The 16649-nt window shown below is 39.1% G+C and overlaps 1 protein-coding gene across 1 annotated transcript in view; it reads right to left on the bottom strand.

The window, feature by feature from the left end:
• The window catches only part of LOC136884341 (dipeptidyl peptidase 9), a 143145-nt gene that overhangs the window by 99896 nt on the left and 26600 nt on the right, over positions 1-16649 (bottom strand). The window contains exons 7-8 of the mRNA XM_068229935.1: positions 13072-13174; positions 5928-6104 (exon numbers count right to left, since the gene is read on the bottom strand). Of these exons, the coding sequence (XP_068086036.1) occupies positions 5928-6104; positions 13072-13174 (280 nt within the window). The remainder of the gene's footprint in view (positions 1-5927; positions 6105-13071; positions 13175-16649) is intronic.

Raw genomic sequence — 16649 nt, 5'->3', positions numbered from 1 at the left:
TATTTAGTGAAGGTACTCCACAACTATAACTAACAAGCAAATTATTACTCTAGGTTTCACCAGACAGTGAGTCAAAGACAGTTCGTAGGAAAGGGTTAATGTCGATCGAACATTGACAGAATAAAGAAAGGTGTGGATATGTTACAACCTTACAAAGGAAAAAGATTCAATTTGTAATGAATTGTTACAATACAAGAAAATTGAATTTACACTCAAAATCGGGAGAAAGACCTCAGCGATCAGAAGAGTAGAAGGACGAAAAATTGGAAGTCTCCTGCATAAATTGGGGGCATCTGCAATGTCTGCTAATGGCAAACATTGCTGATAGAAATAATGTCCAGTCATTAACTAACAATTCTGGTGGTTTGTAAGTAATTGTTCATATGATGTGCAAGACTGCATAGTCGTCAGCTCCTACTGATCAGAAATATAGCATATGGGCTGACAGCAAGGTCTTTCATGCGAAAAAGAGTTGTATCCTATGGTTATACGTTATTCAATAACCAGTTAACAATGGGTAGTATGTCCAACTCCATAGCTGAGAGGTCAGTGCTTTGGCCTTTAGTCCTCAGAGCCCCGGGTTTGATTCCTGGATGGGTCGAGGGATTTTAATCTTAAACAATTAATTCCCTTTGTGTATATGCTACACCCAACATTAATGCAACTAACATACACACTACATTCAACACTATACTCTACCACACTAAAACACAGTTTCCAATGCATGGCAGAAGGGCTGCAATTAGGCAAGCAACAGCCACACAAAATGAGTATAATGGGTAGTACGGCTAGTATTATCTAATTCCTTTTTTCCTTTTTTTTCCTATCCAGTTTCGCCCCCTCTGACTGCAGGATTCAGAATATATAGATATTTTTTTTTGCTAGTGGCTTTATGTCGCACCGACACAGATAGGTCTTATGGAGACGATGGGATAGGAAAGTTCTAGGAGTTGACAGAAAACGGCCGTGGCCTTCATTAAGGTACAGCCTTTGCCTGGTGTGAAAATGGGAAACCACGGAAAACCATCTTCAGGGCTGCTGACCGTGGGATTCGAACCCACTATCTCCTGGATGCAAGCTCACAGCCCCTAACCGCACAGCCAACTCGCCTGGTGATTCAGAATATCACCTCTGTACTTTGCAGTCTACTGTAATGCCGTTTTGAGATGGTGCACGATTCCAGTCCATAAACATTAATGGAGAGAAAAAAACAAAACAATTAATCTTTATTTCAATATTAAAAAAACACCCCCGATTTATTAAAATGCACCTATAAACAAATCCCTTTCTGTGGAACGTGAGCAGTTAAGGGCCAGCTTGGTAACAACGTACCACTAGAAGCGCAGGCATGCTTCTACAGCTCAGTCAAGGACGACTCATGTCTATTGTCATGCCTTGGGACGTACAGTACCCTCAAAAGTTATTACATCCTCGATTCAAAAACATACAAATTTACAGTTAATGTACAATTCGGTTTGAATAACAAAACATACAAAGGCAGATCAAATATAAAAGGGAAATTGAATGTACTGCTGCTGTTAGTAATAATTCTAAAGCAGGGCTTTGCCGGGATGTTGGTGGGGGTTTCAGGAGAAGGGGTTTGCGTGCGCAAATGACGGTGGAGAGCTGGGCTGCTTCAGTACGCCATGAGTGAACAAGAGATGCACATGTCTGTTGCGCAACGCAACAATATGAAATTTCTCGCGAAAGAGGGCACCAAACCCACCAAAATTTTAAGACGACTCTGTGCACAGCTTGGGGAAGAAACACTTTCACAGACTCGAGTGTATAAGTAGGCTAAAAAATTTGTGGCAGGAAGAGAAGCTGTGGAAAATGATCCTCATGAAAGGAGACCACGGACAAGCATCACTTCAGACAACTTTGTTGCCATTAGTGACATTATTGGTGAAGATCGGTGAATAAAAATTTTGCAAATTGTTTTAGCTGTAAGAATAAGTTATGGAAGTGTTCAAACCATCAAGCGAGATGAACTCCATTTCAGAAAATTGTCTGCCAGGTGGGTTCCTCGTTTCCTCAACCAGGAACAAAAAACTTTACAGCAGGAAGTTTGTCAGAGACTCCTGAATTGCTACGAGGAGGAAGGAGAGGATTTATTGCATCGTATTGTGACTTGTGATGAAACTTGGGTGCATCATTACACCCCTGAGTCAAAGCAAGCATGGAGTGGCGGTGAAGAGACGAAACAGGTCTGGTCACGGCCAAAACACACCCATCTGCTGGAAAGTGCTTGCAACTGTTTTCTGGGACTCCGCGGACATTTTGTTGGTGGATTTTCTTCACGAACAAAGGACAATTAATGCAGCTTATTAGTGTCACCTTTTGGATGAAGCAAAAGCTGCGTATCCCAACAAACGACGCCGGCAACCGATCCGAAAAGGGCATTCTTCTCCATGACAATGCAAGGCCGCATACTGCCGCTTTAACGTGGGAAAAATGGAGCAAATTCACTGGATATCTCTGGAACACCCTCTAGACAGTCCACATTTATTGCCCTGTGACCACCATTTGTTTGAACCACTCAAGACCTAGGAAGACAGCGGTTCGATGATGATGCAAGTGTAGAATAGTTTGTGCGCAACTGGCTCCGCACACATCCCTCCTCTTTCTACCACGACAGCATAAAAAACTTACCAATCCGATGGAGAAAATATGTATCGAAGACAGGACACTACGTAGAAAAGTGATCTCTATATATGTATTTTTTTTGGTTGATGCAATAAATTTTAAACAAATAATTCCTATTTATATTTGATCCGCCCTGTAACATGCAGATCATATTAAACATGCCCAGTATTTTGCAATGTCCAATGCACTCCGAGTGGCTTGTAGGAGATCATCCTCTGTGCAAGATGTTGGGCACCGCACAGTGCAATGAAGCGTATGGCTCATGGTTTATTCTTGTCCACATTCACATCTTGCATCACTTGTACTGAACCCCCCATTTCGTCAAGTTATCCCTGGATCTTCTCACTTCTGACCGTAGCCTGTTCAGAGACTTCCACACTAGCCTGCTTTCATTATGTCTAGGTGGTAACTGCTCAGCTGCTGGCATCCATCCGTGGAGATGAGGGGTCCTCTTCTTTCACATCTCCAGTCTTGCCTTCTCTGGTGAGACAGTAAGTACCTCAGATGTCCTCAGGAAGATCTTGCGGGATCTCAGCTGTTGCTGAGGAGGACTATGCCCAAGCAGCGGGTGGGTTCCACTTCAAGCCTCTCCCTGTTGGCAGCCAGCCAGCCACTTCTCTACGCACACAGGGTGGCGCTATTCCAGCCAGGTAATAGAGCTTATCTGTTGGAGTAGGTTTAAAGCAACCTGTAATCAACCTGCAGGTTTCATTAAGGACTGTATCTACCTGTTTGGCATGAGATGAACTCTACCAGACTGGGGCATATTCAGCAGCAGAAAAACACAGTGCCACTGCTGAAGTTCAGATTGTTTGAGGACGAGAGCTTCGTTGTGACCCTGCCAATTTGCAATAAGATTTTCATCTCATTACTCTTACAACGGGTTTTGAACGTAAGAGCTCTATCAAGTGTCACACCCACGTATTTTGGAGTGTGACAGTGCTGCAATTGGATACCTGACCATTCTAGATGTAATTCACGACGAGCTTCCCTATTTCTTAAATGGAAGACACATACTTGTGTCTTACAATTATTGGGTCCGATTTGGTTCTGACTGTAGTACCTCGACAGATTTCCAATGGCAGTTGTCAGATCTCTCTCTATGGATTCAAAGCTTGAGCCTCATGCAGTAAGGGCTAGAATATCCGCATGTAAGAAGCTTCTTTTGTTTGTCAAAAATTGCAACAGTATTTATGGTAAGACTAGGTATAGAAAATGTTGGTAGAAAAGAGCGAAATGCAGGAGTCAGTCACATAAAACATGTAATATGAGCATTTTAATAAAAATATCAACATAATGTTATGGCGGGTTGAAAAGTAACGACCACATCTTTTTTCCGAAATATCTGATGGGAAGAAATACAAAAAAAGACAAAAACAACAGGTTTTTACCTGTTTTCCAAGATATGAACCAAGTGTCAAGAGACATTTCCCCCATTATGACATCAAGTTAAAAATGCCTTGTTCATAGAACTTATTCACTGGCAGTATAGCCAACTGTGCACGATGAATTTCAATTCTTCACCTCAAATGAAATGTTGACTTCCTAGGAATATCTTTTGTGGTTCGAAGAGATGAAAGTCAAGACGATGCAAGGTCTGGACTATATGATGAATGACTGAGTACCTCCCAGCCAAACTTCTCAGTTTGTGCACAAACAGAAGCCGTGACACGGGAGTGAGCATAGTCACCTTGTTTGCCGACTGGGTGACCTTGAACCTCCTCCGTGGTGATTACTCATAATGTTTCCACATCAAACTGGCCTGCTTTTGTTTTAAGCGTGAAATGGTATGCCCAGAATTTATCGCTAGTCATAACACATTCAAGAAAGTCACGACCTTCATCAGCATAATGCACCATTATATGGCCTTCTCACACTTTCTTGGGCATCTAGTACGTATTAAGTTGAAATTCCAATCTATCAGCACAATATCGTGCGCTGTTCTGTACAACACCTTGAATTGTGCCCAGGTTCTGAAAAGCACCTTCCAATCATTTCGAACTGCTGCCTCAATGTTCCTGACAGCAGGTAGTGTCGGAACAGTCACAGGTCGGTAAGGTTTACTCAGCCCTCTTTAAGGAATCTGCACTATCTGGAATGTTGTTGCAATCTAGACAATTCGTTACAAACACTTTCAACATTAATTTGAACTTCATTCACTGTTTTTCCTTTTGTATAAAAAATATTTTTTTAAACGCACTACACTTTTCCCTGTTTCTCAAATATATATGTTGCTATCATACATGCCATCTTTGCTCACCTTCAGTATAGATCTCAATTCCCACATGGAACTTGAAATATTTATCCCAAATGAGCAAACAAATAATTTCAATATAATTTGTCCGTTATTGGAAATTAGAAATTTTCCAGTGTGCTAATTTGAACACATCAGTTGGTAACTAGCACACCTACCAAAGCACATGGCTAGTGTATGACGTGAAACGCTGACAACCAAGAATGAATTAGCTGGAAAATTTATAATTTCCAATAACGGATAAAATATATTAAAACAGCTAGTTACGGCTTGCTTCGCCTTGCCAATAATCAAGACACTGCTGTCTGTGAAGCACACGATTCAAACTTACTATCTGCCAGCATTCATCTAGACCCAAATAGCTTTTTGAAAAAGAAATGCTGAGCTACTTTTTGACCCACCCTTGTATTAAAACAAATATAAAGCGTATGAAAAGTTATTGAAATGACTGGATACTTAGAGATGAACTTGCCTAGCAGTCACTTACCTGTGCATCATAAATCTTAGTACAAACACTGTCAAAGTACACTGATTCAGAAACACGATAATCAGTCAATCAACCAATCAATCAATGAATCAAACAATCACCACTGATGTGCATGTAGGGCTGTCGCCCAGATGGGAGATTCCCTATCAGTTGTTTACCTAGCCTTTCCTTAAATGATTGAAATTAATGAATGCACTTAGACATAAAGCATGCATGTGTATAATTGAAGACACTTAATATCTGAGCTATCATATTAATAATAATAATAATAATAATAATGTTATTTGTTTTACGTCCCACGAACTACTTTTACGGTTTTCGGAGACGCCTAGGTGCCGGAATTTAGTCCCTCAGGAGTTCTTTTACGTGCCAGTAAATCTACTGACACGAGGCTGTCGTATTTGAGCACCTTCAAATACCACCGGACTGAGCCGGGATCGAACCTGCCAAGTTGGGGTCAGAAGGCCAGCGCGCCTCAACCGTCTGAGCCACTCAGCCCGGCATCATATTAATTACAGTCCAGTTTAAGATGATACTTACTACTCGGCATTTGGGGTCCAGCCCACTCGAACCAAGTATTCCATCCATGGGAACATGACTGCTAGGGGGTACTGCAGCTCCAACGACTCGACATCCACGATGGTAAACACGTCAGTCAGCCGGAACTGCACCATCTTCAGGTTCGACTTGGAGTTTGGCGTTCCTGCACGGGGAAACCTATATGAAAATAACTGAATGAAATTTCCAAGTGTCATCATAAGAGAAAGTTTGATATAAATTCTGACCTGTGCTTGGAAATTTATAATCTTGTTTATAAATGATCAATAATTGTCAATGGTATTCTTCTTTTAAAAGAAATCGTCTTGCTGAGAAAGGTTTTTAGTTTGAATATGCACTTTCAAAGCAACTGACACTATTGAGTAGTTAGACAATTTTTTTTTTTTTTTAGAGAAGTACTCATTTTCCTGCAATTAAATAACACCTATGGAACTTCACACTGTTGATATTTATGCAAAGAGTTCAAAATACTATTTCAGCAAAAGGAAAAAAAAAAAAAAAAGAGTAAATAGTTGTTTTTAACACAAGGATGGTGGGCCCTGAGAATTCTTGTAGTTTCTCAGAGGACAGTAAGTAATGGGCTACGAGAATTCTCGGGCGTTTCCTTGATTGCTGCTACAACACGGAGGCAAGATTTTAAGTTTCAAATGGTGTAGTCATGCAATATAGATTGTAATCCTTCAATAATGTTCCAAGCAGATCTGGTCAACAGCTGGAAACTGCATAATAATGATGATGATGATGATGAAATGGGGAGTAACCGTAAGAAACCTACTTGTATACATCGGAAATGTAGAGCTGTTTCTTGGAGCTTTGTGTGCCTGACAACATGCCGCAGCACATCGAACTGCTAACGGATACCAATATTTGCGATGAATCATGTGCAGATTGGTTTTCGGATGTACCGAGTGGTAATGAATTGGATATTTCTGGTGATGAATGGCTAACATTAAATGGGGAAGTAGTATTGAAGGAGAGGATCCACGAAGACTGGAAGAAGGGGATAATTATGCCCATCTTCAAGAAGGAGAATTGGAAAGATTTAAAGAATTATAGGGGAGTCACATTGATATGTCACTGTGCAAAGGTGTATGGGAAGATTCTGGAGAATAGAATCAGAAATAGGGTGGAAGAAAAGCTTAGAGAAGAGCAGTATGGCTTCAGATCAAGAAGGTGCACAGTAGACTTTATAGCTGCAGTAAGACAACTGCAAGAGCATCATTATGAGTGGGGTAAAGATCTACTGATAGCCTTCTTGGACTTAAGAAAGCATATGATCATGTGTGCAGAAATAAGGTATGGGAAGCCTTACTGAAAAAAGGTGTCGAGAAGCAGACATTAGAAAAAGTGAGGGAGATGTATCAAGAGAGTGTCAGTTGTGTGAAAGGAGGAGGAGAGAGAACGGATTGATTTGAGCAAAAAAGTGGATTAAGACAAGGAAGTGCTCTGTCACCTTTGCTCTTCATTGTAGTAATGGATGAGTTAATGACAAAAGTGGTGAGAAAATTGGGGAAGGAAGAATGAAAGTGATGACGTTTGCAGATGACTGTTAATCTGGGGAGAAAAGGTAAATAACAGTAACGTTCTTGGCTTAACGCCCCACAAACTGCTTTTACCATTTCTGGAGACGCTGAGGTGCCAGACTTTAGTCTCACAGTTCTTTTACGTGCCAGTAAATCTACCGACACGAGGCTGATGTATCTGAGCACATTCAAATACCATCAGACTGAGCCAGGATTGATCCTGTCAAGTTGGGATCAGAAGGCCAGCACTTCAAACATCTGAGCCACTCAGCTCGGCAAGGGGAGAAAAGGAGGAGGATATCCAGAACAGTTAGATGCATGGGAAGATGAGCTGGAAGAGTATAGAATGAAATTTAATACCAGAAAGAAGATCATGATCACAACTAGAAAGGAGAGACCTATGAGAGGGATACAGGAGGGGAACAGCTTAGGTAGGCAGAGAGTTTACCTGGGAAAATGCATACAAAAAAGTGGAAGAAATGGTAAGGAAATAATCGAGCATGGAAGACAAGCAGGAGCATTCCTGAATAGTTTCAGAAGCCTGGTTTGGAACCAGGATGTCTCTCAGAGAAGCAAAAGAGTGATATAGAGGACATACTCTGTACTTATTCTGATGTATGAGGTAGAGAGCCATAACTAGGATACAGGCGAATGAAATGAAATTGCTGAGAAGCAGTTCAGTGACAAGACTGGATTTGATGAGAACTGAAAAGGTTAGAGATTTAGTGAAAGAAGAGCCACTAAGAACAGGATAGGGGCGTCTAGACTTAGATGGTATGAACACATGAAGAGAATGACAGAGGAAAGGATGCCTAGGAGGATGCACAAAATGGAGATAACAGGAGAATGGCCAAGAGACAGGTGGATAAATGAAGCAGAAGAGTGTGTGGAAAGAAGAGGAGAGAACTGGGCAAGAGTGAAGAGGAAGAAGTGGTGGGAAGACAAGAGGAAATGGAGATGCTTGTTCCAAGTAGACCTGGCCAACAACTGGAAACTCCATAATGATGATGATGTTGATGAAATGGGGAGTAACCATAAAGAAATCTACTTCCATACTTGAATACGGTAAGTACCGTATTTACGCGAATAATACGCGCACATTTAAAAAAAAATTGGGGCACGAAATTGGGGTGCGGGTTTTATTTGCATCAATGTTGGCATTTTTTTTTTCAAAATCAGCCTTCCTAAATTTAGGGTGCGGGATTATTCGGTGGCGGGTATTATTCGCATAAATACCTGCACATTTAAAAAAAAATTTGAGGCACGAAATTGGGATGCGTTTTTTTGCGTCAAAGTTGGCATTTCTTTTTTTCAAAATAAGCCTACCTAAAGTTAGGGTGCGGGGATTATTCGCGTAAATACGGTATATGAAAGGCACAAACAGGCAGATCAGTACCTTCCCTACTATACTGAGAAAATCTATCAAATGGAGTCACAAAGAGTACTATTTTGAAAGGTATCACACTGTACAGAGCTACTAAGCAACTTGGTGAGTACATGTTCAGAGTTTCAGGTTGATATCTTGAATAGTTTTCGAATTATAGTGGTGTGAGTGCCGCATTGTAATTCTGTTCTTGCAGACTTGGATTATCCGGTTAACAGCGGAAGCAGCCTCTGTTTGGAAACAATTACCAATATCTTAAGGCGACACTCCAGAGATAAAAATCAATATTTTGGTCATTTTGGTGAAATTTTTTAAATGATTGAAATTGAGAGGATTGGGTTTCTTTTTTCTTGTCACAAAGTTATTCCACAAAATTAAAACAATTTATTACTGTAATAATGCTTTGTTTGCCAATTGTAATTTTACATTTAAATCCCATTTTTCTCCCATAATATTCTGCCAAATGTAACAAAATTTGTACAGTATATGTACCGGCATCACAGCTATATTAAGAAACCTGCGTATGAAATTTTTGATTGCAGAATTTTTTCAAGTAGTAGGGATTTTTAAGTCCAAAATTTTAGAATGTAAAAATTACACAAACTTTAGTACGATATATCTCCTTACATACCGTATTTACCCGAATAATCCCCGCCGTCGAATAATGCCCGCACCCTCATTTTAAGAAGGCTCATTTTGAAAAAAATGAAATGGACTAAAATTCCTTCCATCGAAAGAGTAACCTAGGCATAAACAAACATTTTGTATCACTCCGCAAGGTCCACGTGGTCTTTACGCAAATATTACTGCTATGAAATATATTTTCCATGAAAATGAGCAAGCAGGCCTACTTGTGTAACAGGTATTTCATTCATCTGAACTTGCAATAGCCTCGATTCCCTGTAGATGGAAAGATTCGTTGTCTCTTGCATCACTAGAATCCTCTCCTAAAATACAAGTTCGTGGAGTTGGCTTTTATCTTAGTTTAATGCTACGTAATCCAATATAACAGTTAAGTTTGTATTCACCAACAACATTATCTCGGATAACGAGTATTATATCGGTTTAAAATTTTACCGGAGATTGGTTGGCCGGTAAAATGGGAAATCTAAGATAATAGCCTTCCAAGATGGCTACTCGTAGACGGCTGGAATGTCTAATTGCTAGAGAAAATCACAGCGACAAGTAATATGATCAAATTTATGCAATTAACAAACGTCTTAGATGGGTGAAAGTACGTGCGGCATATTTTGAGGACTACGACGACCAGACACAATTTAGGTTATCTAAAGCTTCGACACTGTCAGTATGATACCAATATAATGGTCCGTTATTGGACATTATAAATCTTCCACCTAACTCATTCTTGGTTGCCTGCGTTTCCCCCTCGTGTGCTAAGTTGGGCTCGTCAGTTGGGACTTAGCACACCTCCCAAGATGCAAGGCTAGTGCATACCGTGGAGGCCACTTCCTAAGCTACTTGAAGCCACCAGCAGTGCCAATGCACTACGAAAGCTATGGGAATCAACATCTATATCATCTGATGGCCAGGCAGGCATCAATTTTTGGAAATGAGACATCACTGTAGGAATTAAAGGTGTCTTCAAAATTAAGAAACTCATGAGAGACTGGAAACATTTTTAAGGTTGTTCGTAAATCACAGGAATGTAAAATAATTAAAGGTTCAACTGTGTTCCCAACAGCAGCTATAGGGAGTGTCATTTACGGTAAGCTTTTACGTCATACATTCATGACGGAATCTCTTTTCTTAGTTGTCTAAGGGTTTTAAATCCATTTTCATATCTCTTTCTTTCCAGACCTTGTCTTTTTCTAAAGGATTATTCAGAGAATTTAAGCCACGAATATGGTGGTCAAGCAGCACTGGTCTTTGCTATACGACAGGCGGTCTCATAAGGCTTCAGATTTCTTCTACCAAATTAGCTAAATTTTGAATTAATTTTCTACAAGTCTATGCTTTTAATTGTCTGACATGGATTTAGTACCAATCCATTTCTGAGGCCAGAATTTCGATCTCCCCAGTCAACACACTGAAACTATCAGATTCTAACAATACTTGCAACTTTTTTCAAGTAAGATCGTTCATAATTAACCTGGCTGTAAGATTGTTTGTAAGAGTTTTCAGCTACCTCTTTAATATATGTAATTTGTTCTCCTATGTACTCTCAATAGTTTAAAATTGGAACTTCTGTTTCAAATACGGACAGCAACAATGGACATTGATTCCGTACGAGACGTTATGGCAGGCTTGTCAATTTCAAATTAATTTCATTTCTAACATTGAAGACAAATGTTTTTTGCAAGAAGTGAGGTCATTTTGTGTAAATAATATGTACAGTAAAACCTCGTTAATTTGAAGTCGTTGGGACTCAAAAATCGGACTTCGAATTACGTGATTTCGAATTAACCGCCAATTCGCAATTCAGAAGTACCAACCCTTGCTGCCTTACAAAATATTCTATGGCCCGTTACTGCATGCAGTTAACCTTGATTCACAGTTTATACCCTTCAAATGCCATGAAAAAAGAATTATTTCCAAAATGTATCCAAGAAGGTGCATTTACAGTATTCAAGTAATGCACTCGGATATCTCACTAGCAAACATAACCTCACGCAACGAAAGAAAAAAAGAAAAAGAAAAAGCATGATTCAAGGACGAGCAGAAATCTATGCTAGCTCCCATGTGCTAGTGCTTTGTTATTTGAATCAATATACCGTACGCATTTTAGATGCCTTGTATTTACAAAGAAAGTACCCAATGCCCTTAAAATCGAACTTTTCTATGACTATCCTTGTACGATTTCCCGCCATAGCACTTCTCTTGTACTTCAGAAATGTAAACACTTGCCGCGTCACAAAGTATACTAAGACCCATTAATACATGCAATCACCTCGATTCACAGTTTAAACCTTTCAAATGCCATGGAAAAAACTCTTTCCGAAATGTATCCAACAAGGTGCATTTACAATTTTCAAATAATGCACTTGGATAAATCCCTGACAAACATAACCTCACGCAACGAAAGAAAAAAAAAATCACACAATTCAAAGACGAGGATAAATTATGCCGGTCCCCCTGTGCATATGCATTATTTTTTGGATTTCTGTACTGTTTGCATTTTTAGATGCTTTGTACTGGTATGGAAAGTGCCCGACGCCCTTAAAACATTGTGGTTTATCGAACTTTCCTATGACGAGGGGATAAAGTTTCTCGCTTCCATCCCATGTGCATTCCAACGCACTACTATGACCCATTTAAAACCATAAGACCGTTTGGGCTTGCATTAAAATAAAGCAATGCAGTTTCACCGGCAATGAAAATGTTGTTCGGTGCCTACGAATTTATTATGTGAGCTACGTTTTTTCGTCAACTGTCGGCATCGCCAGTGTTCGCGGATTCTGTTTTCCCCACACACTGCCTGTTGCGTGATATTACGGCGTTCCTTAAAAGGTTGAATACAAAAGAATTCCGATTTCATTCAACTTAGCAATCATGAAGCGCACTGTAGACCCAACGAAGTGAGTGTAAGTGCGGAAAGCTACCCTTCCACGTTCCGGAACGCGCGTTCTATTATGACGCGGAGCGTATAAATTTCGAGTTGAAATTACTCTGTAACATACTATTGTTTTTAAATGTAAAGGCAGTTTCGAATTAAAAGTCTGAATTTCGGTAATGGGGCCGACATTGTACTTCGAATTACGAATTATCCGTATTTCGAATTAAACAATTTAAATAACATGCAAAACTGTATCTTATGTTTCTGGGAACGAGAGCTTCTTCGAATTAGGCGCGTTTTTGAATTAACCGATTTCGAATTATCGAGGTTCTACTGTATTTATATTTTTGCATTTCCCAAATAGTCTTTGAAAGATATTGAGTTCTTCCATATTTACATTCTGTTCAGTTTCTGATTTGAGTTTTGTAATCTACCACGTGATTTTATGGCTGATGAAGTCTCAAATAGAAATGAAACATGTCCCTAAATGTTTTTAATATGTTTTTAATTAAATAGTTTACTTGTAAAGTGATGTGTATTGATTGGGTGGACCAAAACCTAACATTGTTTCTTAGTTTTAACTGTATCAATGCAGATCTATGCAATGAAGTTCGTAAATTGTAACAGGCTTAACTGAATTATTATTGTTGGGGAAATACCTTCCCTTTATGCAGGATAATGAGAAATCTAGGTCATTGTTCTCACCTGAACTCCTCAATTTCTCCGCAATTCGACGTCGAAGAGGGGAAGCAGAAGATTTTTACATCGCTGTCATCGACTTCTTCGTATACTATCCTATATATTCCATCTAGAAGAGAAAACTTTCAAATTAGAAACACAATCAAAAGCAGCTTAAAGGATACAAAGTTGAACATCGAGGATACATTTGAGTAGTTACATAATTTAGAAGGGTAAATACAGTAGAATTCCTTGTATCTAAAACAACAGGACTGGACAATGTTGATTGTCAGTTAATTATAGTTAAGCTCAAAAATACATTAACACATACAACTGTAATTTGTCAAGCTTCTTCATTGTTCATCATCATCATCCTAAACCATCTCCAGTTTCCCGGGTGTGGTATATGAGCCTCCTCCATATCATCCTGTCCTTGTACCATTCTTCCTCCACCAACTTGTCCCAATCATGACCTCTCAGCAGTACATCGTTCTTAACTAAATCTATCCATTTCCTTCATGGCCTTCCCACGGGTCGTCTTCCTTCTACTTTTCTGTCAAATTCCTTCATTGTTACTTTTACTTATTATAACTAAACTAGAAACCTAATGGAGGATTCCATCAAAGAATCTAAAGGAGACGGTGTATTAACCCTTGGAGGGTCAAGTGCGGTACATTTTATCCCTCAGCCATATTTTTCAAAGATATTTAACAACAGAATGATTTCTGTCCATATTGTACCCAACTTGGCACTCGGAGGGTTTGAAAATGCTTGGGCCTCCAAGGGTTAAGTCAATGGTAAGACCCCTATTAGAGTATGGCTCCAGCATATGGGACCCTGTCACCAGGACTAATTGATACTAGAACTGGATAAGATCCACAGGAAAGCAGCATGATTTGTCCTGAGTGATTTATGACAAAAACTTTGGGCTAGGAAGACTTGGGAGCAAGGAGACAAGATAATTGACTAAGTGGTATGTTCAGAATGTTGAGGATATCCACACAATCATTACAATCACTCTTAGCGATTAATTATATTTAAAAAAAATATGCAGTACATGTTTAATCTATTAGGAGACATCTTCAGCTGCTTCATACAGTTTAAATAAAAATTAACATAACAGACATTGACAATGATCTACTACATTACAACTTTTTAAGTCCTAGAATCAAACTAATGAGTATGCACTGAGTACATTTAAAAAAGTTTAGAACAAAATCTAAGTAATAAAATTAAGAGTCTTAAAAATATAATAAACATCAATTGTTTCTTCAACTTATAATAATCACACTTAAAAATCATCTCTTTAAAGTAAAACTTGTGCTTCTTATGATTAATATAAAATACATTGTTCAAAAGTTTCCACAATTAATCCTGATTGAAGTGGGGGTAACAAAACTTTTGGAATTCATGTGTGAAGTGTTCAATAAAGGTAAGTACTGTATCTGGAAGGAGAAGAAAAACGAACTACAGTAGAACCTCGATAATTTGAAATCGGTTAATTCAAAATCCTGCCTAATTTCAAGTGACGTGCAATTCTTGTGATGCTGGGAGAAATGTGAAAAATGGGCAACCTGCAACCAAATACATCAAGATAGCGACCATCAATGTAGTGACACTAACAGGGAAAGTGGAAGAAATTGTAGATTTTATGGTTGACAAATATATAGCATTGCTGGGAATCAGTGAGACCAAATGGAAAGGAAAAGGTGAGAGAAAACTAAAGAAAGGATACACCTTATACTATAGTGGAGGAAGAGAAGCCAAATATGGTGTAGGTATCATAATTAGAAAAGACCTAAAGGAATACCTAGAATTGCTGGAAAACATAAATGACAGGTTGATTAAGGTCAGATTAAGACTTGAAACTGGTGTTACAGATATAAATCAAGGGTATGCTCCACAAACAGGAAATACAGATATGGATCTAGAGAAATATCTTGAATATCTGGAAGGCCATACACAGGACAAACAAGCTGTGATCATAGGAGACATGAATGCTCAAGTAGGTCAGGAAAGAAAAGGAGATGAGGAGATTATAGGTCCATTTGCATATGGGTAGAGAAACAAGGCTGGAGATATTTTGGTAGACTTTTGTACAAGAAATGAGCTGATCATTGATAACACATGGTTTGGAAAGAAAAACAGTCAGAAGATAACAAGATATAATTGGAGTAACAAAATCAAAACTCTGATAGATTACATTTTGGTCGAGAAAGGTAACAGGAAAATGTTGGTAGACATAACATCCCTCCAAGTAAATCTTGCGAAGGAGATCACAGAGTTTTGATAGCTAAGTTAAAGATGGGAAAGATACAAAAGATGACTGAGATCAGGCAGAGGAAGCTAAGGATGTGGAAATTGCAGGAGAAGAAAATAAATGAAGAGTTCCAGACACACATTAAAACAAGTATACCTAAGGAAGAAATCGGAAGGGTCGAAGAAGAATGGGCATACTTTAAAACAGTCATGGTCGGGTCTGCAGAAAAGACCTGTGGAAGAGTATCAGGCAGGAAGAAAAGAAGGTTAAAAGATATAGTTAAAAGGAAGAATCCAGCTTGGAAAAGATGGCTGAGAATCAGAACAGAATGCAAAACAATACAGGCACTGGAAGAAGGAGTGCTCCAAGGTGGTTCAAGAGAAAAAGAAATGCTGGCAAAAATTCATTGAATCTCTGCAAGAAGATACAACCAGAAACAAAAAGATCTTATCCCAGTGGGTTAAAAAGAAGAAAAATCCAGGGGAAGGTGCTAACTTCATTAAAAATGAACAGGAGGAAGTGATGACACAGAAACAGGATATATTGCAGAGGTGGGGAAAATACTTTGAACAGCTTTACAATGTGCAAAATACCTCGGTACAAGGAGAAATTGAAGAACCAGATTTAGTGCAGACGGAAGATAAGGAAAACAAGGTGTCCATGGCAGAGATTGAGTGGGCCACTAAAAGAATGAAATGAGGCAAAGCAGCTGGAACTGACAAGGTCACGATAGGAATGATAATAGCAGCAGGAGTAGTTGGTCTAAAGTGGTTCAGAGTGATATGGAGAGAAAAGACTGTTTCAAAAGAGTGGACAAAAGGGGGTCATTATACCAATTTTCAAGAAAGGATACAGGAAGCAATATGAAAATTACAGAGGAGTGACACTGATACCTCATACAGCTAAGATCCTTGAAAGAATCTTGGATAGATGAATAAGAGACAGAGTAGAGGGAAAATTGGCAGAACACCAGTATGGATTAAGAAGAGGCAGGTCCACATTTGACCCAATATTTACATTGCGTCAAATGATGGAAAGGTATTGGGAATATGGAAAGGACATGGTAGTAATGTTTCTAGATATTGAAAAGGCATATGTCGCAAGGAATTTGGTATGAAAAACATTGACAGAGGCACAGATTGGGAATGAAACAATGCAGATGGTAATAGCATTGTATCAAAATTGCAAAAGCTGTGTTAGAACCAAAGTTTGACCAACTGAATGGTTCAGAATTGAGAGAGGCTTCATTATCATCATGGATAGAATTCTACATAATATCAAGGAGAAGATGATGGGCGAGCAAGTAAAGTCTATGCTCTTTGCTGATGACATTGCAGTTTGGGGA

The sequence above is a fragment of the Anabrus simplex genome, chromosome 12, assembly GCF_040414725.1.
Source record: "Anabrus simplex isolate iqAnaSimp1 chromosome 12, ASM4041472v1, whole genome shotgun sequence".
Classification (NCBI taxonomy): domain Eukaryota; kingdom Metazoa; phylum Arthropoda; class Insecta; order Orthoptera; family Tettigoniidae; genus Anabrus; species Anabrus simplex.
The sequence above is the reverse complement of the archived record's forward strand: the minus strand, read 5'-3'. Positions and strand labels throughout refer to the sequence as shown.